Below are 21812 nucleotides of genomic sequence, written 5' to 3'. Positions count from 1 at the left end.
CTCCTACTTTTAAACTTGGAGAGAGTATCTGTCCACAGTCTTCACAAACTCTGCAGGAACACACACTGAGTGTACCTGCAAGAGAGACTGCCTACAGTCTGAACACATGCTGTATTTTACTTGCTGATTGTAAAAAATCAAACTGATAGAGAACACATTTTTGACATTTTTTTTTTTTTTTGCAAAGGTCTCATACGCTGAACTCTTTCAGCATTTTTCTCTTTTATTTTTTTATTGGGTTCAAGTCAGTGAGGACTGTTTATGTTCTATTTCGTATAGGCTTCGCCCTTTAAGGCTATCGCTAGTGGGTTTACCCTCGCGCGTCAGCTCAGCACTGAAAAAAACGTAGTCCACGCCCACCCACGTGACGGGCCTCCCGTGCTACCTGCCTATAAATAGCCGCGGGTTCATACGATCTGCTCTCTCTTTTTCTTCAGCCGTTATGAGCAGCACGAGGAAAACTTCGCTATCAGCACGCATGGCGTCATCAGAGACAGTCCGGCCCTGCCCAGAATGCCAGACGGGCTACATCATGAGCAGCTGCATGCATTCTTGCTGCGAGTCCTGCCTTGGCCCAGAGCACGCCGGGCCAGCGCTGACTTTGCTAGAGAAGTGTCCCTACTGCAAGCACTTGTCCCCAGAGAAGGAGCGGCGTCGGGTGGATTTTTTCACCGACACTGCTGATGATGATTTCACCGTCGCCGACACATGCAGCCTGGAAGCAGCCATTAACCAACTCGCAGGACCGGGTTCGGATGACGCCGCACTCGAGGAGGCACTATCAGTTTCACTCCAGCTGAGACTGACTTTGAAGATGAGCACGTGGGGGTTCGCTCAGTTTTAGCTGGGTCACCCTGTCGTCGACCACCTCTCTGCTGGTCATCGGAGCGCTCGTCCAGGAGCTTCCTGGCATCATCGAGAAGGCGGATGCATATCAAGGGCTATCATCTCTCCGAGATGGCGGGCTGTTTCACAGCAGCACACACAGCCCACCGTGAGCCCACCTGGCCACGCTTCCCTTATCAGTGCGGAGCTGTGGCTGAACCAGGAAAGCTTCAGGCACAAGTGACGACGAAGTACGCCCCCATCACCAAGGTCGAGGGGCTCACGGATGAGGGCTTCCCGCCCGTCCCTCCTTTGGTCCGGGCCTGGCGGCTGTCTTCGGGGTCGACCAAACCTGATTGGCGGCTGACAACAAGCCTTCTCCAGAACCGTCTTTTACTACAGCACAGCCAGCTCGTCAGCGCGGTGCTGAACATCGACAGGTGGCGTGCTCCTGGTCCAATCTCCCCTTGGAGCTGCCATGGAAACAGAGCAGGTGTCATTGTCTCCCTGTGGGGGTTGTGTGCAGCGAAGAAGGGAAAAGAGTTGGCGTGGCAATGCCATCAAAACCAACGGCTCTTTTCAGAGCCACTCACGATTCTCATCTATCGAGTTTCCCCTCTTCCCTTCCTCTAGTCCGCTCCGCTGACGCGGCTGTGGACGGTGATCACACAGCAGGATCATCCAGGTTTGCCTGGAATGAGGGAAAGGCTTTTGAGTTTCCCAAAGATGGAACTCAAAAGGCGAAGAAAACGAAGACAGCAGGTCCCAGTGCTGCTGAGGCAGACAAACCCATGGAGCAGCCACAAACACGAGACCTTTAGGTTAGCAAAAACAGCTGAAATTCTGCAGATTGAAAATGATATTCTAAGAGATGAAAATGAGAAACTAAAGAAACAATTAGAGAAACAGAAACAAACCTTTTCATTTTACCAAATTTCGTCCAATCCTGAAAAGGTCCAGTATCACACTGTATTGCCTGATGCTGCCATTGTTCTTTTGTATCACTTCTTTCTAAATTTGAGCTAAAGTATCACTCTGATTGGACTGTCCAAATTTGGCCTCTTGTTGATCAGTTGTTTATGACTGATGAAATTAAAACTAAATTTTGGCCATGTAGATCTTGCCACCCGATTTAACTGTAGCACAGCCACAGTGACAAACATATTCACCACCATAACCTGTGCGCTGTATCATATCCTCTATGTTGACATGCTGGAGAACAGCATCCTATCCACAGCCAAAAACCAAGAGTCCTTGCCAGAGCGCTTCAAGCCATTCCCAAACTGCAGGATAGTGCTCGACTGCACAGAGGTTGCTGTCTCCAACACCGAGAGACTGGACACCCAGAGCCACCTCTACAGCCAAAACATAGGGCGGACCACGCTGGAGGCGCTCATCGGTGTTGCTCCAAATGGGGTTATAACCTTCAGCAGTGACCTGTATGGTGGGAGCACCTCTGACAAAGCTATTACATCTGACTCGGAACTACTCCGACATCTACAGCCAGGTGATATGGTGATGGCAGACAAGGGCTTCACAATTAGAGATATCTTGCCAGAAGGAGCTTTATTAAATATCCCCTCTTTTCTTGTCAATGGACAGTTCACTCAACAGGAATTTAATCACAACAAGCAGATCTCAAGTGCCAGAATTCATGTTGAGCGTTCCATCCACAGAATTAAACAGAGCGCGAAGGAGTTAGGACCCAGAAATGTGTGAAACATCACAAACAACGTGGGACTTAACAACCGGATCATCATTCACGACAAAGAGCTCACTCTAGTGGTACAACCTGTAACATCACACATTGAATACAGTGGCTTACAGGTGAAACCTGTTCATTCAGGAAATGATAAACACCTTTTATCTTTTGCTCATAGTCTCACCTAGAAATAATTGCATCTTATAAGTCCTGTTCCCACTGAAATCTTTCACACTGTATCTTATTCACCACGGAGCAATCTGTCCAAGTCTCTTCAACCACATATTTATGAAGCGCTCTGCTGCAGGAGGTGTAACACAGCCCAAAGCGTTTCTGGCCTGCTGCTTTCTTTTTTTTCTAATACTCATTTTAGTGTTTTAACATTTCCCATAGGAAAATATATTAACTACAGATTTGTTAAGGAGAAAATTCATCAACAAAGAATACATTCAAGTGTATTAGTCCTCACGAGACATAAAACCCCACATTTTTAAACCATTTAAAGAAATACTAAGGTAGATAAGAGGAGAGAAACATCTAATGAGTCATTTATCATTGTGCTGGGGCATGAGTAATTCAAGAATATAGTAATGTTGTTTAACAGTTCCAGTGGGTGGCCTGCTGCAGGTCAATGTGTGGAAACACTTAGTGAAAACATTGTTACAGAGTAGAAATCATCTCTGCCGTGGGGTAAGTGAGGTGGTTCTTTAAAGAGCTTTAATAGGACTGACAGAGCAGGTTTTACCTGTTGTTGTTCAGCACCTTGGACAGGGACAGCAACACGACACTCCCAGGGGAAGAGGACACAGAGGGAGTGAAGAGAAAACTTTCTGTGAACAAAGGGAAACAACAAAAATAAACAGGTATGGAAACAGCGGTTTCCGCTGTTACTGTCAACTCAACAGAATGCATGAGTTACTGTGTAATGTAAACGAATGAGAGAAACCCAAACATCATGAAGCTGTTTTAACAGCTGAGATAAAACAGGATTCCCCTCTCCAGTCAAAACTTAGCCAAACATTTCATGGTGTATATGACTCCTTGCTTGAAATTTACGACAGTTCAAAGTCTACAGTCAGTGAAAGCAAAAGTAGGTGTGTGATCCACATCGAAAGGATGGTCTCCTTCTTAGGTCAACACAGGATTTTTTTCTGTGACTTAGAAAGTTTTTACTGCTTCTTGGACAAAACCTCATCAGAACATAAAACAATTCAGTTATTGAAGAAAAGTTTCTGCTGTGGTCATCGTGTTCAATATGAAATTGATACTCATTGCAGGAGTTACAAAGCACCACAGTGTGGCAGCATTGGGCTGTTTGGTGGAGCGGTGCTTAGGACGTGTGGAGGAAACCTCTTCCCTGCCTACTCAACCTGTTTATCTGTCCCTTCTGGGTTGGAGTTAATACTTGGGATTCAACATATAGTGAAACTAAAACATGAGTTAATCATAAATTTGCCGGAATTGTTAGATGATTTTTGTTGCATTGCATAGTTGCATGTCTCTTTGAGACTCCCGTTCGATTTCTATTTTCAGCGAGATTCGGCTCTTTTGTTCGGTGTGGTGGCTCTTAAAAGAGCCGTTATGTTGTTATTATTGAGCTGCAGACAGTTTAAGCTCTCTCTCCACGGATGCGGCGGGCCAGCTGGATGTCTTTGGGCATGATGGTGACTCTCTTGGCGTGGATGGCGCACAGGTTGGTGTCCTCGAACAGCCCCACCAGGTAAGCCTCGCTGGCCTCCTGCAGAGCCATGACAGCAGAGCTCTGGAAGCGCAGGTCGGTCTTGAAATCCTGGGCGATTTCTCGGACCAGGCGCTGGAAGGGCAGCTTGCGGATGAGCAGCTCGGTGGATTTCTGGTAGCGGCGGATCTCCCGGAGAGCCACGGTACCGGGCCTGTAACGGTGAGGCTTCTTGACGCCGCCGGTGGCCGGGGCGCTCTTCCGGGCAGCCTTGGTGGCCAGCTGCTTCCTGGGAGCTTTACCTCCGGTGGATTTACGGGCGGTCTGCTTGGTTCTTGCCATGACGTCTTCTTTCTCTAAGTTGGAGATAAATGTGGTGCAACTGCGAGACGCGCTGCTTTTAAAGCAGAGGAGCGGCTGTGAAACGGTGACGCTGTTTGAGAGCTCCGGCTGGGGATTGGTGAGAGGCCGCTTCTGGAGCTCAGCCCCGCAGAGGAGGGGGACAGAGCCCCCGCCTCAAGCTCCGCTGCTTATTGGAGAGCGTGGTGGAGCGGAGCTGAGCTCGGGCCGCCCTCTGCTGCTCCGCTCCATGCCTCTTTACTGGTTGGTGCGCGGGGGAAAAGCGCGCGTTCTCAGCCTATATCAGGGGACTTTGAGCTGATGAAGACTTCATTACTCTCCGAGTCCTAACTGAAAAAAGACCAATCATGAGTGGAAGAGGCAAAACCGGCGGCAAAGCCAGAGCTAAGGCCAAGACCCGTTCATCCCGTGCCGGGCTCCAGTTCCCCGTGGGTCGTGTCCACAGACTGCTGCGCAAAGGAAACTATGCTCAGCGAGTTGGGGCAGGTGCCCCCGTCTACCTGGCGGCTGTGCTTGAGTACCTGACCGCTGAGATCCTGGAGTTGGCCGGAAACGCTGCTCGTGACAACAAGAAGACCCGTATCATCCCCCGTCACCTGCAGCTGGCTGTCCGCAACGACGAGGAGCTGAACAAGTTGCTGGGCGGAGTGACCATCGCTCAGGGCGGTGTGCTGCCCAACATCCAGGCTGTCCTGCTGCCCAAGAAGACCGAGAAGCCCGCCAAGAAGTAAAGTCATAGCAAACCACAAACAACCCAAAGGCTCTTTTAAGAGCCACTCATCTCTACGACTGAGCTGAATTTCCTGCACAGCATAATCATTGTATCTTCCAGGTATCCACCAAGTGTTTGGCAGATTACGCCATGCTTCCTTGCAACATGGTACTGGAGTAATGCCTCGTGCTCAGACCACTTGCTGATGGCAGGGTATAAGTGTTCATTGCATAATGTAGGAGAGAGAAGGGGAGTCAAATATCAGGATTGCATTACAACTGTTAAAAGCTCGTGACCAAAATGTGTTTTCACCCTTGTTTGCAGGTATGTGTATGGTGCATCCTACCTAAAGTGTCAGAATTGGGGCTTTTGATAGTTGTTCATTCATTTCTTTTGTTTTGGACGGACACTGCACATTGATGAGCATTTCAAAAATGTAAATTGTACATTTTACACATGTGTAATTTGTGTATGTTTCAGTTCCCCTAATTCCCCCCATATATATATATATATATATATATATATATATATATATATATATATATATATATATATATATATATATATATATATATATATATATATATATATATATATATATATATATATATTGACCATATTTCAAGGTCACACATCTTAAGAACAGTTAATCTTGATGTTGTCTGTCTATCAATAAACCTTTTTATATTTTTGAGGCCATTTTTTTCAAAACCCAATAATTATGAATATTTTCATTTAAAAATGTTCTTATTACAATTCTTTAGAAATAGAATGCAATATTTCTATGTCTAATGTCTAAATGTCAATTGTTTTTAAAGTTAATATTTCACAAGACAGAACATAAAGCTAACAAATTAATGAAGTTAATATGTAAACGGTTCGGGAGCAGGGTCACGCCTCAACCATGCCTCTTATCACCTGACAAGTCTACATATACCTGGCAAACACATCTGGCCTTGTCAGTTTCAGATCTCTCAACCCACCCAACCCTTTTCCCCCTTTCTTCATCACAACTCCTCTTGTTCTCTATAATGTCATCTCCTACACCTTTCTCTCCAGGAACAGTCCAGGGGTCCAATATCAGCTCGGGCAAAGAGACGCTGAGAGGGAACCCCCACACTGAGTCTCCCTCTGCCTAGTATCCAGCAGATCTGCCAGACCAGCCTCGAGACAAATCCTCCATCTATCCTTTTTCTGTCCCTCAAACATTCTTTCTTTATTTACTTTTCATTAAATCTTCAACTTCACATTGTTGTTGCGTGATCCTTGCTAGTGAAGTGTGTTAATAAATTAGTTTATAACTTGTTATGCTTTATTTATTACAAAACACATCTTGTTTCCGTCGTGACTACACTGTTTTGGTTGTGACCCGTACCCAGTTTTCAAGGTTGCGATCCTTAAATGTTGGCCATGCCTGTGGTGACAAAATCACACTTTTTTTTTTTTTAAATATCAATAAACAAATTAAATTTCTGAAGAGAAATCCCCAGTTGAAAGGCACTACTGATTTTTACAGTGAAGTGGAATGGACACACCATTTTGTGATGAGAGACACCACCATTATTTTCAAAGCAAGAAACAAGTCTGTATTTACTCAACAATCTGTTTAAGTGAACACCCCTGGGTTAGCCTCGCTAACTTTAGCAAGAGTTGGGTTCCACAAACGAGGCTTAGGGCTAGCGTGGCTTGGTAACCATGGTAAACTAACCAGCACGACAAGCCTGGTCCCGTTCAGGCTAAACGTCAGGATAACCTTAGCTGCATTTCAGAGAAGGTCTTCTGAAAGATGCCTTGTGGACTGCAGGTGTCACATTAATTTAGTCTAGAACTGTAATGAATGATGTTCTTGTTTGTAAACATAAATTGAGACCTTATGGTAACTTTTCTGAGACGCTTACCAGCTTGGCGGAATACCCCCCATGTCTGTCTTTGTTGCTTGCGGACTTATTTTTCATTTGGTTTTCATGTATGCTTGAAGACTCCTTAGCCTCTGCAATCTCTTTTTGTACTTGTCTCCTGTGCACTGCATCTCCTCCGCTCTTGTCTCATCTCTCTTCTTTCTCTGTAAGATACACTGATAGACTTTCTACTTTTTTTTCTATTTCCCTTTTCAAATATCTGTCATATTTCACTGGGTCATCCCTCACTCTTAGTCTGAATTCTCTCAACCTTTCAGCTCCACTTTTTGCATTCTGTTTGGCATCTTTCTCTGAGCTCTACAATTTCAAATAGGAAACATGACTTTAAAAACAAAATAAATTATTGTCTTAGATATGTTAATTTGCAACAAACATATCATTGACATGATTATTCAGATCATACATTTTAAAATGATGGGGTTTAACTACTAATCATTGTATTTTGGCATGACCGAAATATCATCAGATGTTTGGGTTGTGACATTTTTAGCTAATTCTTTGACTAACTACAGTATGCTCGCAAGCACATGGCTAGTAAGTAGAATTTGAAGATTTGTTCTCGCTGAGAAAGGCAATATGTTGATAAAAATCCCAAGATTTTTACCAAAATTAAAACTAAGTTTTATGTCATAAAATGATAGCAATCAGCAATTTACCATGCATTCAATAGGTACGGGACTTCAGAGTGCTTCCCTCTCTACGATTTAGGGGTGTGGCTATAATCCAGACTCAAACAATAAATTCAAACTGATGTGTTTTGACTGTGACATAAACCGGGGGACACTATTTTTCAGCATTTTTAAAGCAATTTAAATTTTATTCCCACAATAGATCTAAATCTTTGAACTCATTTAAGAGTTAACCACACATATCTGTTAAACCATACTTCAAAAATAATAATGATAATAATAATGTTTTTGGTTTTGTTAACATGAATTAAATTTTAGAGGTCTGGCCAGGGAGAGCTTCTTCCCAATAGAAAGTAGGCCTATCCTAAAAATAAAAGATGTTTTTTTCTTTTTTTTTTATTTGTATTACACTTTCAGTAGGATGCCCCATATGCTGTTGATTTGTGTCATGGGGTCTGGCACATATGCTCGCACACCAGTGTTGATAACGTTCATATTTTTTTTCACCAGCAAACACTGAGAGTGTGCTCATGTGAGTGAGAATCTTTGCCCAACATTAGATCCCAACTGAAAAAAGTACAAATAAGAATTGGGGCAACAAGAATAGGAAAACAGTTTACATTACTCTTTTTAATGAGAAAAGAAGTCAGAATTTGGAGTTTGTCTTTTTCTCTGGATGTCAGAAGTCATTAAAGCAAAGGGGACACAGAAACATATGTATAAAACGCTATTGACGAAATGTTGTTTTTTTTTTTATTTATGGTTTAAAAAACAAAACAAAACTGCAATAACATCTTCACACAACAAAAAATAAGTACATTTAGAAAATATCCCTAGGCTTTTCTGTGTATTCTAGCAGTCTGATGGAATTCCTCTTCAGGATCTGTAACTGTGGATCGTCTCAGATCATTTTCTGTACTGCTTTTACCCAGAATCAGGAAACAAAGACACTTTGTCAGGACACACACAGAAATTTGGCACACGGCGCAACGACGAAGCGGAAATCACTCAAGGATTTCGGAGAAAGCCTACCCGCCCCAAATCCCCCGTCCAGGCCTCATTCAAACGCGAGTTCCAGCCAATCCTGCACGAGCGGTAACACAGCTTTATCTGCATAGAGGACTTATAAAAGTAGCGCCCGCGACCGTTGAAGCTCAAACAGTTGGAATACTCTACGACCATGCCTGACACAGTGAAAGCGCCCAAGAAGGGCTCCAAGAAAGCCGTCTCCAAAACCGCTTCGAAGGGCGGGAAGAAGAGGAGAAAGTCCAGGAAGGAGAGCTACGCCATCTACGTCTACAAGGTGCTGAAACAGGTCCACCCCGACACCGGGATCTCCTCCAAAGCGATGGGCATCATGAACTCTTTTGTGAGCGACATCTTCGAGCGCATCGCCGGTGAGGCCTCTCGTCTGGCTCACTACAACAAGCGCTCCACCATCACATCGAGGGAGATCCAGACCGCCGTCCGCCTGCTGCTGCCCGGTGAGCTGGCCAAGCACGCTGTGTCCGAGGGCACCAAGGCTGTGACCAAGTACACCAGCTCCAAGTAAACAACTCTGCTATCAAGACAAACCAACGGCTCTTTTAAGAGCCACCCACTCACATCTAAAGCGATCATATTCCTGCATTTATTCGATTATAATACGAACACAGATTTAATAATTTGCACAACTGCCTTTTAGTAGCTTATGGTATGTGTAAATAAAAGTCAAATAGAGGTCCAATTTAAATTCCTTTCATCATTCGCGCACCCATTATTTTCCACATTTTGTCGGGCAAATGTTTTTTCACTTGATTTTGGTTGATTGTTTGACATGGCAACAGCCTTTTTAACGCTTTTACTGTCTAATGAACACACCTTTTCCTCACTTGATTGGTGCTTGCTGCCCCAATGTCAGTCAATCTTATCAGACATCAAGAGCCTGATTATGATATCAGTTGGAGGCATTTGATGCTTACCTCTTATTTGCTTTGCAGTCATGCTGATAATGTAATAAAAAAAAAAAGGCCAGTTTGATTAAATTGTTATATCACTACTTGTATAGAATCAGATTATCTTTGCAAAGTGTACCCCCTGCAGATATTTCAGCTGTTTCATACAGCCATGATAGTGTAGACATGGCAACCTCGTTTACCAGGAACAGAGTCATTTAGTGTGACAGGTGTGTGGCTCTTAAAAGAGCCGTTTTTGTTTCTTAATTTGATGTCAGGTGATAACAGCTCACTTCTTCTTGGCTGCTGTCTTCTTGGCTTTGGGCTTGGCCACCTTCTTAGCGGGGGCTTTCTTGGCTGCAGGGGCCTTCTTCACAGCCTTCTTGGGGCTCTTGGCAGCCTTGGTCTTCTTGGGACTCTTTGCGGCCTTCTTGGGGCTCTTTGTTGCAGCTTTCTTGGCCGCTGTGGGTTTCTTGGCCTTTTTCGGGGTCGCTGCCTTCTTAGCTGCCTTGGGCTTCTTGGCCGCTGCTGCTTTCTTGGCTGCTGGCTTCTTGGCTTTCGGAGCGGCTTTCTTTACCGGCTTCTTGACCTTCTTCTCAGCCACCTTCTTGTTCAACTTGAAGGATCCGGAGGCTCCGGTTCCCTTAGTCTGAACCAGTGTTCCCTTTGCCACAAGGGTCTTGACAGCGGTCTTAACGCGTGCCTTGTTTTTGTCCACATCGTATCCTCCGGCAGCCAGAGTCTTCTTGAGAGCAGCCAGCGACACGCCGCTGCGCTCCTTGGAAGCAGCCACGGCTTTAACGATGAGCTCGCCGACGCTGGGGCCACTCTTGACCGGCTTGCTGCTCTTCTTCTTGGCCGCTTTAGCCGGGGCAGCGGCGGGAGCTGGAGCTACTTCTGCCATAGTTTTCTCGGTTCAGTAAACGCTACAGGAGACGTGAGGAGGATTCTCTGGGTTGAGTGATGATAAATCCTGAGCAGGAGGCTGTCCTTAAAGCACACATGAGAACCATAGAGACTCAATCACTCAGCATCTCGTCCACTCAGTCAAAAATTCAGTTAACTTGTGTTTTCTCTTCCCCTAAAAATGCTCGCAACTAACTGTTCTTGGAGAGATCGAGGCTGATTTGTTAAGTAGGATATACTGGAGCTTTTCCTCTTCACAGTGAACTCATGTTTGTCGCTCAGGTTGTTGAGCTTTTGTTCAGGGAGACTCCAAACATCACACATTGATCATGGTGATAGCAGCTGCACATTGACTTGTCCTTCTCTTTTCTTTCATAAATCTATGTAAAACGCATCACAACTCAAATACATCTTTTCTTTCTATTATTTACAAGTTTATGTAGAGACACAAAAGCAGAAAAGTCACCTGCAGACCGTGCTTTGTTTAGAATATCAGGTTATTGAAGAAGCAGCAAACACACTGATGTAGGCTGAGGAGTTTACAGTTTCTCACTGTGACAGAAGGTGACTTCTGAGATATCCAGTGTTAGAAAGAATTGATTTTGTGACATAGTTTATACTTATGACTTCAGTCACTGTAAAACATTTTTGTATGTTTGTGTTTACTTAATGAATTTGACCTTTGTTGAACACCATGAACATAATAAGAGACATTTTTGATGATTGCTTTTGTCTTACTATGATCTGCTCTTGAAACGTTTCCACAATTTAAGTGCAGAAACGTGAAACTGATTTATAAATATTGCATTTAATAAAAGTATTTTGAAAACAGAGGTTTCAAATATAGGTATTAACTTTGTGGGTTGTTATTACTATTCTTGATCATTTTTTTCATTCTTAAAATTGTCTGTTCAACTAACGGTACACAATTTAAGTGCAGAAACATGAAACTGTTTTGCTTTTGTAACATGTAAGACAACAACAAAAAAAAAAGAAATAAAAGGGTTGACTAGAGGGTAACTCTAGTATTAACTACGTAGGCCAATAGTTTTTTTTCATCCCTAAAATTGTTTCTTTACCACCTAAAACAATGCTGTAAACCAGCTGTAATCCTTTAGCTCTCTGATCATTTTCATTCAGTGGATGTCTAAAACTTTCTAGAAACCAAAGTGAAGAAATGTGAGCAGCAACAGTTTTACATCACGTTTTGTCTCTGTCCATTCTGAAGAGTGTCATCACAGTCTTTTTATTAGCATTTAATTTGTTGCCTCACACTGACCATCTGCTCTGTTATTTCAGGTTATGGGAAACAAAGAGAGTCATGTTTAAAGCATTTGTTTATATTCATCCTATCAACCCATCCATATTTTGTCAATAATTTGCACAATATTGTCATATCAGTAATTAACTCTACGCTGTGCTTGCACTTCTACCTATTCCACTTCTGGTGAGGTTCCAAACCTCATTTTTTAACAATCTACTTTTAATGTGTAGTGACAATAAATTTTAATCTAATCTCTCATCTCATCACATGTGGCTGGAGGGTATGGTTTTATTGTTATGCAACAAGAAAAAAATGCATCTCCTCAAGACAACTTTAACAGTAAACCTTAATAAAAATGATATAATAATAATAATAATAATAATAATAATAATAATAATAATAATAATAATAATAATAATAATAATAATAATAAAACATTGATTGGCATGAAACAATTACAAATTTTTAAATGCACAAGTACAAAAGGCTGTGAAAAATATGATGAAAACTCCTAATCAACTTAAACAACAAATGGGGAAGAACGAATCAGTGTCACATTTTAACAGAAAAACACTGAGGTTAACTTTTAAGAATGAGTGAGTCAGTGCAGTGGAGGTCAAGGAGGTGTGTGTGGACAGGCGTGGAGACATATGGGAGATCACAGGGATGGAGGTGCAAGGTTGTGGATGGGTTGGGAGTGCATGATTAGTATATGTAACTGTGTACAGTGTGTTGGAGGGCCAGTGGAGTTGGTGGAAAGGTGTGTGAAAGGAGTGTAAAAGGAGTGATGTGAGTGATATGAGTTTGACAACCCTGCCTTATGAGAAAACAAGTCAAAAGGGACTGTCGATAGTTCAAACCATGGAGCAGGTTTCATGTCTTTAAACAAAACCCAGGGCTTGTCCAACACCACACTCCTTGGGTTTTGTGTTTAACTGAACTTAACTGAATGTAGAGAGTGTAGCCTGCCATTCAAAGATCACAACAGTTGACTTTTCAGACCACACAACAAAATATTTCAGGAAGTCTACTCTCTGAAGGATGGAAATGGGTGGCCCTGAAAAGGACCTTTGGTTTTTAAAGCAGCGTGGTGTTGATATTTAACCTCCAAATCTGTACAGAGTGCGTCCCTGTCTCTTCAGGGTGTAAACCATGTCTATGTTGGTCTCGGTCTTTCTTTTGGCGTGCTCGGTGTAGGTGACGGCATCACGGATTACGTTCTCCAGAAACACCTTGAGCACACCGCGGGTCTCTTGTGATTAATGCTGAGAAGACTGAAAAGCTGAAAACAGGAGGGCATGACACGTTCGAGACACAATGGCTGAAGGAGAGAACTCAGTTTCAGAGTTGCTCCTCAAGCAGTTGAGAGGTGAGGTCCTCATCTAGACCCCTCTAATCTAACTAAGGACGCGGTCAGACTGGCCAATCGTGCCATGCCTAAGCACGCATCAGCCATAAAGCATGTTTCGAATAGCCAGTGCTCTCTGTGTCTCATTGTGCTGACTCTTATGAGATCCTGCTTCATGTAAACAAATGCTTCATGATGATGTAGGCGGGCTGTGCGTGTGTTGATACCCGCTAAAGTCTGGTTAATATTGGGGTAGTGTGACCGCTGGCTGTACTCTACAGCTGGGGAACAGCACTGCAGGGGGGCAATCATGCTTAGGCACGGCACATTTCGGATGGCCAGTGTGACCGCGCTCTATTTGATCTTAAGGGATCAAGCAGAGGTCCCAGCCTCCTCCAACTGACAGACCAACTCATTCTGATAAAAAGAAAACCACATTATGAAATTAAAAGGCCAGTGTGGAAAGAAATAAATCCAAAAAAAAAAAAAAAACATGGGATAACCTTATTTTTCTTAGATTAAAGCTTGGTAAATAAATAATAAGTCATTTTTTATAAGTATGAAATAATCATTATGAAATATCAAATTACAATAATTTGATATGAAAGAATTTTAAAAAATGTAATAACATTATTGCCTTATTTCACAATCTAATGGCCATATTATATATTCCTCAGTTATTCATAAAGATGATGTTTATTTCAAAATTTTGTTTTTATTTATTTAATAATGGGTCTTTTGGGGTTCCAAAGTTTTTATCTAGTACATTTCTGATCGAAAATTATTACATTAATAAATATAATGTCATTAATTATGTCTCTGGATATTGGATATTTATTAGTTATTTGTTATAATTTAGGGGAAATATGAACTGTGTCATCTTTTCTAACCCCCTGCTAAAAATGAACTCTTAAGTGAATGTGTAGTGTTTAGATTTTATTTTTTCCTCACAGATTTTAATTTTCTCCATAAACCAAAAGAGGATCAACAACAAAATGAATGAGAGAAATAACTGATCATGAATATTTCATTTTATCTGTCTGAGAATTGTTTTGAGTCGGACCAAAACATAGTGGATTTTTAAATTCAAGTTCCCTGAATGTTTGATCAAGACCTTTAGAGATTGAAGGGGTGGGGTGGGGGAGCTGCAGTTTTTACTCTGGGATTCACCTTCTGTTCAGAACTGTCCAAGGTTCTGATCTGACAAAACAGGAGAGCAGCTGCAAGTCATGTTAGACTAATGTAAACCCTGGATAAAATATTCTTTTGCACGGTCTTCTCTTCTGTATCTGATCCCCCTGACTTCCCCCCTGATGGAAACATTTGATAATCTCTGTATCTATCAAAAGTTATAATGTAGTAATAATAATTCTCAAACATTTTCTTCCTGTCTTTTCCATCCAGTATGTTGCTCGTCTCAGGACAAATATTGTTAAACATTCTGGTCCCAGATATGAAGTCCTAATCTCCGGCTCCGCAGATGGGTCAGTAGATGGCGTTACTCCGCGGGGGAGTTTTCAGTCGCAATAGAAACCAAGAAAGAAGAAAATATGCGCCCTGTCTTCTTTCAAGTTCTCAACTAATATTTAAATATGAGAGATTTCTATGGCGAAATCATTCGACTTGAAACCGAAACTACATCAACCATGAGCGGACGAGGCAAGGGAGGAAAAGGACTCGGCAAAGGAGGCGCCAAGCGTCACCGTAAAGTTCTTCGTGATAACATCCAGGGCATCACCAAGCCCGCTATCCGCCGCCTGGCTCGCCGTGGCGGAGTCAAGCGTATCTCCGGTCTGATCTACGAGGAGACCCGCGGTGTGCTCAAGGTCTTCCTGGAGAACGTGATCCGTGACGCCGTCACCTACACCGAGCACGCCAAGAGAAAGACCGTGACCGCCATGGACGTGGTTTATGCTCTGAAGAGACAGGGACGCACTCTGTACGGATTCGGAGGTTAAATTATTCATCTGACTGCTTACGAGAAACAAAGGTCCTTTTAAGGACCACCCACTGTCCTCATGTAAAGAGCATACAATCCCTCAGCGAATGATCTTAGTTTTAGGAATATTATTGGAATGTACGTGGCATTATTTTGAAACTCAGATTACTTAGACCCTACAGACTGTAATCCGACACAGACTCCTACCAGTCAGGTTCACCCACTCAAAGCCAGTTATGTACGCTCCGTGCAGTGTCCGGAATCTGCTGGACGTAATCTCCGATATGGCAAGGTGAGGTTTGTGTTCAGAAACTGATTCAAGACTACTCTGGAGGAGAGAAAACCAAGGTGGTAACTGAGGGAAACATTGATGTTTGTGATGCCCTGCTTCCCCTTCTTTTTTTTGTCTTCCAGCTACAGTTCACCTCTGTGTGCACGTATGCACCCCTTATCATGAAATCCAGTGTTTCAATCCTTCCCGTGTTTTTTAAATCTAACTACATAAATCATCAAGCTATAGATTAAATCCCTTCAGTGCGCATTGTCCCTTTTGAGTGACAAATTTCTCTTTGACAATTTGATGTTGATGTTTTCGGCATAGAATGAGTGGATTGTCTTCTTGGGGCTTATCGTTACAGCCTGAATGGCAAAAACACCTGGAAGTAACCTGCTGTATGACCCAAGTATCTGAAACACTCACAAAGCCCTGGAAACCTTGGGGAGAAACTGTTCTCACTGCCACAACTGATGATGAAGCGGTGAATTTACTCGCTTCAGCTGGGAGTGGGGTGGATCCTGAAAGACCCGTTGGTTTATCTGGTCGCTGGTAAACTGGTAAGCATCTTGTACTCAGTACTGCTGTTAATGACTAAGTGGGGATTATTACAGATTTACATCAATGCAAAAATGCATTAGTTAGAGAGGAATAAACTCGTTATAGATATGAGTGGGTGGCTCTTAAGATTTACATTTGATAGAAGGAATTTAAATTAAATCTAGAAATTTGGAGTACTCCAGAATACAAAGTACCAAAAAGCAGCATATCAGATTATCATATCTGTGTATCGTTGTTTTCTTCGGTTCAATTCAGGAATATAATTGCTTTAGATATGAGTGGGTGGCTCTTAAAAGAGCCGTTGGTGTGATTTGCTGGCAGAATTGTTTACTTGGAGCTGGTGTACTTGGTCACAGCCTTGGTGCCCTCGGACACGGCGTGCTTGGCCAGCTCACCGGGCAGCAGCAGGCGGACGGCGGTCTGGATCTCCCTCGAGGTGATGGTGGAGCGCTTGTTGTAGTGAGCCAGGCGAGAGGCCTCACCGGCGATGCGCTCGAAGATGTCGCTTACGAACGAGTTCATGATGCCCATAGCTTTGGAGGAGATTCCGGTGTCAGGGTGGACCTGCTTCAGGACCTTGTAGACGTAGATGGCGTAGCTCTCCTTCCTGGTCCTCCTCCTCTTCTTTCCAGTCTTGGTGGCCTTGGAGACGGCTTTCTTGGAGCCCTTCTTGGGCGCTTTCACTTGGTCAGGCATGTTCGCTGTTGAAGATATCAGGACGACGTGGACCATGGCAGCTGGGGTGCCACTTTTATAAATCCTCCATGCAGACAAAGCTGTGCTGGAGCACACAGAGGATTGGCTGGGAACTGTGTTTGGAAAGGGCCTGAACGCACGGGGAGGGTCAGGCTTTGTCCAAAGTCCTCCAGTGATTCCCGCTTCATCCATGCGCCGTGCGTAAAATTTCTTTGTGCGTCCTGATCAAGTCACCAGTTGTCAAGAAACACTAAAGATCATGATAGTATTTCGGTGCGGTAGAAATTGATTATGAATTTCTACCTTTTTTTCCCTATTCAGCATCAAAATCAGACTTTGTATCTTAAAAACCATGACATTTCTAGCACCTACTGTTTTTCTTCCTTTGATTTGGTTTCATTATTGTAGAATTTCGAATTTATTAAGCAGTTGGTTTAAAATCCTAAATAAGATGTGTTCTGTTTAGAAAAATGAGTATTTGAATCTTTTTTTTTTAATTAGTGTATTTTTTTTAGCAGTTTTCCCCCAGGTAAACGCTTTATTATAAATCTTGCTTTCAGTGGACTTTCTGCAACAATATGACACAGTTTTTAAGCGACACTGAGCTTACAACAAATACTAAAGTAAGTTGTATTTTCACATGACAGAGTACATTTCAATGAATCAAATAAATATTAAAGCTTTAAATAAATTAGAATAAAATGAAATAAAATAGAACAAAATAAAATGAAATAAAATAAAATCAATGATCCGAACTCTGGAGGCATCCATGGCAATGTGTAGATTTTCATTTTCAAATAAATTAAAAAAAACACTCCAATGTTGGGTGAAAGTAGCAGTGCAACCACTGCAGAAGATTATTATTTGTGCCGTTAATGTTTAGGAAATAACAGGTTTTGTTAGAGATATATATTTTTGTAATAGTAGATATAATTTAGTATTTCAATGTAGTCATATGCTGTGTCCGAGTTTATGTATATTTATCTGGCAAATAGAAAGATAGCTTCTGTCTCCAGCTTGTGTGAGGTCTCTACAACCTTGCATTAACTTTCACCAAGTCTTCTAGCTCCGTGCTCTGATTCAACACTCACACTTGAAGAGCACTGAACTCACTCTGGAACGCACTCTGAAAACTGACACCAGCTGTGGGTTGAGACAGTGGTGTCAGTCATGCTTTTTGGCCAATTACTCTTGGGCGTTTAGTTTAACTTAACCTCTGAATAGGCATAGCAATGATTGTTATTACATTCTATTGCTCCCGGATATGGGGTCTCATCCTTTCAGGACCAGTGCTGTAAACCTAACCTGCAACCAGAATAAATGCTGAACTGAGAAATGGATCCTCTTTTTGTTATCTTTGGGAGTTGTTCAGTGTAAACATGAGGAACATTCTCTCAACGTTAGATAATGTTTTGGTTCTAACTAACCTTTAGATAACCATAGGCTTAAGTTCCACTTAGGTTCTGTGTTACCAGAGCCAGTGCAAAAGAAAATGTCTCAAAATATTCAGCTTATTGTTACTTCAAACTCCAACTTATCAAAAAAAAAAAAAAAAAAATACCAAGCATTAATAATAATAATAAAAAATGATAATCTAAAATATATTCAGTGTTCAGGAAAAAAAAGTGTCAGATGAGCAACATCTCTTAGTGATGAAGGCTTCAGGTGATCTTCCCTGTAAAATCTGTCAGTCACCTTTAACAGCTGTTTGAGTGTCTACACATGTGCGCTGTAATAACTCAAACGTAAACATAAACAGTGCTTTCAAAAAACTTTCGCGCGAAGAAACCTGCCCTCTGTTTTTATTGTGACCTGACAAGAAGCACAGGGATCACTTCACCAGTAAAATGCATCACTATAAGATTTTTTTTTTTTTTTTTACAATTTAGCCATTCAATGCACCTCATGGATCCAAAGTGAATGAACTGTACTTTTATGTGCAATATCTTTGCAATTACCGATTTTTTTTGCACAACATGGTGTCCAAAATGACCGTTTTCAGTGTAATCTCATGTACAGCGGAGTGTTTCTGTGCTATTTCTTTGAAGTAAAGGTTTTTTTGTTTCGTTTTTTTCGCACATCATGAATTAATTTTATCTGTCACTCTTACCCATCTATCTCAGTGGGTGGGACTTACAATGGTCGAGTCACGGTTGCCAGACTCAGCAGTCCACTGTCAAACAGACTAACACAGCAGCTATCACTGAGGGTCTGCATGAGCTCTACACTGAGTTAATAACATATATTTTAGACCCAAGAGTGTTTGCTAACTTACCTGTACTGGGCTGCCAAATACACGTGGACCAGAGCCCTGTTCCTCCAGGCTAACTCAGTTAGCTGAATGACTTCAGGATCATCATCACACAAGCTTTCTCTGTGCATCGAAGCAGGTTAAGCTACATTACTGTAGCAAAAGGTCAATACACTGAAACCTTCTCTGGGAAATGTTTATTTTTACATAAACTGGACATCCGTCTCCAATCCCCCTTGGCATGCTGAGATGCCAGCATGCCAGCATGCCCCTTCCAGGGGCAGTTTGTTCAGGAGCTGTGATCTGTGCTGCTTTTCATGAACGGTTGAGCCGGTGTTGTGCCAAGGTAGCTACCCATGTCAGGATTCCTACCCCCTCCACGGAGGAAAGCACCTGCGCTGGGTGACGACTATGGCCGATACAACAACAAATTGGAACACTTCTACGTTCACAAACCACAGCAGATATAGCAACAAAATAATACTTGCAAAATAGATACTTAGGTAATTAAATTTGTTTTTTACATTAGACAAATATACATTTTAAATAATTAATGACACATTTAATTAATTATTATTATTTTTTTATTTTATTTATTTTATTATATTATAAATTAAGTATTTCATAACACTTTTATTAATTAAAGAAATAATTATATATTTATTTTATTATTTATTGATTTATTCAATTATGTGTTTAATTAATTTTTTTTTTAATTAATGATGTATTTGTATATTTAATTTTGGCATGTTTAGTCCTCTATACTGATGATGGGGGAAATGAAAACTTATTGACCCTGTGTTTATGATTAACCACCACCCTGTGGTGGCATCAGTTTAACCTGCATCATCAAACCATTTATGTCAGTAGAAGAATCACTATTTCCTCAAACTGACGTGATGTTTTACGTCTGAGAGAGAAAATTTAGATTGTGATACATAGACTAACCCTGTGGTGGCTGGAGGAGTTGTTCCTCACATCTCTTTCAAGCTCACTTACCTGACTGTAGGCTTTTCACTCAGATGGATTTTTAGCTCAGGACTCAGTCAAAGCATCGACTAATGATGCTTCAGTTTGCTGGAGGAGGAATTCCTGTTCAGTCACAGCTCCACAGCTCCATGATGTTTGTGTTTCTCTCTTTGCTCCTCTTCAAGTTTATTTTTCATCATATGCTCACACAGTTACTCACATATAGTGAGGAGTGCACAGTAACATTTCAGATTCAATGTTTCTTTAATTTTGTCTTCAACCTTCATCCACAGAGTCCATCACTCCCTCTGTGTCCTCCTCCTCTGGGAGTTTAGCGCTGCTCCTGCTGTCCAGGTTGTTGAACGACATCAGGTAAAACCTGTTCTGTGAGTTACATTAAAGCTCTTTAAAGAACAACCTCAGTCCACACAGATGATTTCCACTCTGTGATGATGTGTTCACAAAGCGTTTCATACACACTGACCTGCAGCAGGACATCCATCACAACAGGAATGTCCTCACAAAATAAAATTTTGGTGGCTTATGTGTAATAAGCCACCACACCCAACAAAAGAGCTAACATACCTAGAAAATGTGAATCAGACAGATAAGACATCACAAATACAATCACTAAATCATTATCCAATGGTCGACATTGTGATGTGTGACTTCACGTCAAACAAAAAATATACACTCCGAGGATGGAGTAAAAGTTTGTACAGATTAATGAGCCAGTCAAGAGGTCAACAATCCCCTCAGCAGAGCACAGCTCCATTGAACAACCCAATGCTGCCACACAGTGGTGGTTTGGAGCTCCTGCGTTGAACCTTCAACCTGGAATTGAAAGCGATAACCACAGCAGAAATTGTGCTTTAAGTACTGAATTGTTTTAAGATCTAATAATAAATTGTCTAAGAGGAAATGAGTTGATGAAAGACCCAAACAAATCCTGTGTTTGCTTGAGGAAGAGTTATTCAGAAACCATGTGATCTTCTATGAGGGTCTCAAACACACCTGCTTTAGCTTCCCAGACTGTAGACTTTGAAATGACACAAAACTGCAAGTAAGGACTTAGACCATGACTCACACCACGGAAAAATTGCTTCAGTCTTGGCTGGAGGAGGGATTGGTCGCCGTGGTATGCATGAATTCAATGGATTACAGTTATTTGAAGTTGTGAACAGTATGTTTACTTTTCATGGGTTCAGGGCTGCAACCAATACTTCCTTTTCTTTGTCAACAGAAGTTAATCACACAGCTGGACCCCAGTCTAAAGCACATCCCAGCTGGTGTAGTGATGTTTTTGTTGATTTTACAAGAAAAACTTTATTCATCCCAAAGGGAAAATTCAATAGTCTGTCAGCTCATCTTCTGTTTGCACAATAATGTATAAGCCTGATGTCTGTAGGCATGCTGGATCTTCTCTGTGGCAGTCTAAACGAGAGATAGGACTTATAAAGCAGAGAAGGATGAAGACTAACAGAGAGAGGAAGAGGAGAAGCAAAGCCTCTTCATCCTTCTCAGCTTTAGTCCTTCTCTCTATGTAAGTCTTCATCAGGGGGTGCACACGAGCCAAAATATTAGTAATTAATCAAGTAACACATCCTGATTCTTCTATTTCTCCTGAAGAGATTTTGATAAAAACAGTGAATTTGGGGACAAAATATTAAGAGAGTACTGAGGGGGGCCAACAAGGTCCACCTGATAAATCCACCTTGACAAAGTGCCTTGAATTAGACGATAAGAGCCACACTTATGCTCTTTCTGGATGTCACTTACAGGGAGTTTGAAAAAATAAAAAAAAAAGCTCAGTGATTTCTTGAAATATTCAGTTTTTAAAAGTTT

At 41.9% G+C, this 21812-nt stretch overlaps 6 protein-coding genes and 1 pseudogene across 6 annotated transcripts; 4 read left to right on the top strand and 3 right to left on the bottom strand.

Moving 5' to 3' along the window:
* The first annotated feature begins 957 nt into the window (after nt 1–957).
* Nucleotides 958–2544, top strand: LOC141786143 (uncharacterized; annotated as a pseudogene).
* Nucleotides 2545–4136: 1592 nt separating this feature from the next.
* Nucleotides 4137–4547, bottom strand: LOC141786084 (histone H3). Its single transcript, XM_074664802.1, has one exon. It carries the CDS (start codon nt 4545–4547, stop codon nt 4137–4139), a length of 411 nt encoding a protein of 136 aa, XP_074520903.1.
* Nucleotides 4548–4894: 347 nt separating this feature from the next.
* Nucleotides 4895–5342, top strand: LOC141784519 (histone H2A-like). Its single transcript, XM_074662361.1, has one exon. The coding sequence runs from the start codon at nt 4913–4915 to the stop codon at nt 5294–5296; it is 384 nt and encodes a 127-aa protein (XP_074518462.1). The 5' UTR covers nt 4895–4912; the 3' UTR covers nt 5297–5342.
* Nucleotides 5343–8987: 3645 nt separating this feature from the next.
* LOC141784541 (histone H2B-like) lies at nt 8988–10038 on the top strand. Its single transcript, XM_074662383.1, has one exon. The coding sequence runs from the start codon at nt 9006–9008 to the stop codon at nt 9375–9377; it is 372 nt and encodes a 123-aa protein (XP_074518484.1). The 5' UTR covers nt 8988–9005; the 3' UTR covers nt 9378–10038.
* On the bottom strand, nt 9552–10706 carry LOC141784508 (histone H1-like). Its single transcript, XM_074662350.1, has one exon. It carries the CDS (start codon nt 10661–10663, stop codon nt 10049–10051), a length of 615 nt encoding a protein of 204 aa, XP_074518451.1. The 5' UTR covers nt 10664–10706; the 3' UTR covers nt 9552–10048.
* Nucleotides 10707–14911: 4205 nt separating this feature from the next.
* On the top strand, nt 14912–15235 carry LOC141799785 (histone H4). Its single transcript, XM_074682148.1, has one exon. The coding sequence runs from the start codon at nt 14924–14926 to the stop codon at nt 15233–15235; it is 312 nt and encodes a 103-aa protein (XP_074538249.1). The 5' UTR covers nt 14912–14923.
* A 1143-nt stretch (nt 15236–16378) lies between these two features.
* LOC141785727 (histone H2B 1/2-like) lies at nt 16379–16760 on the bottom strand. The gene has a single exon (XM_074664172.1). It carries the CDS (start codon nt 16745–16747, stop codon nt 16379–16381), a length of 369 nt encoding a protein of 122 aa, XP_074520273.1. The 5' UTR covers nt 16748–16760.
* Nucleotides 16761–21812: the final 5052 nt, after the last annotated feature.

The sequence above is a fragment of the Halichoeres trimaculatus genome, unplaced genomic scaffold, assembly GCF_033239565.1.
Source record: "Halichoeres trimaculatus isolate MK-OKI-2021-1 unplaced genomic scaffold, fHalTri1.1 fHalTri1_scaffold_2, whole genome shotgun sequence".
NCBI lineage: Eukaryota > Metazoa > Chordata > Actinopteri > Labriformes > Labridae > Halichoeres > Halichoeres trimaculatus.
This window is presented reverse-complemented; position numbering and strand designations above follow the sequence as displayed.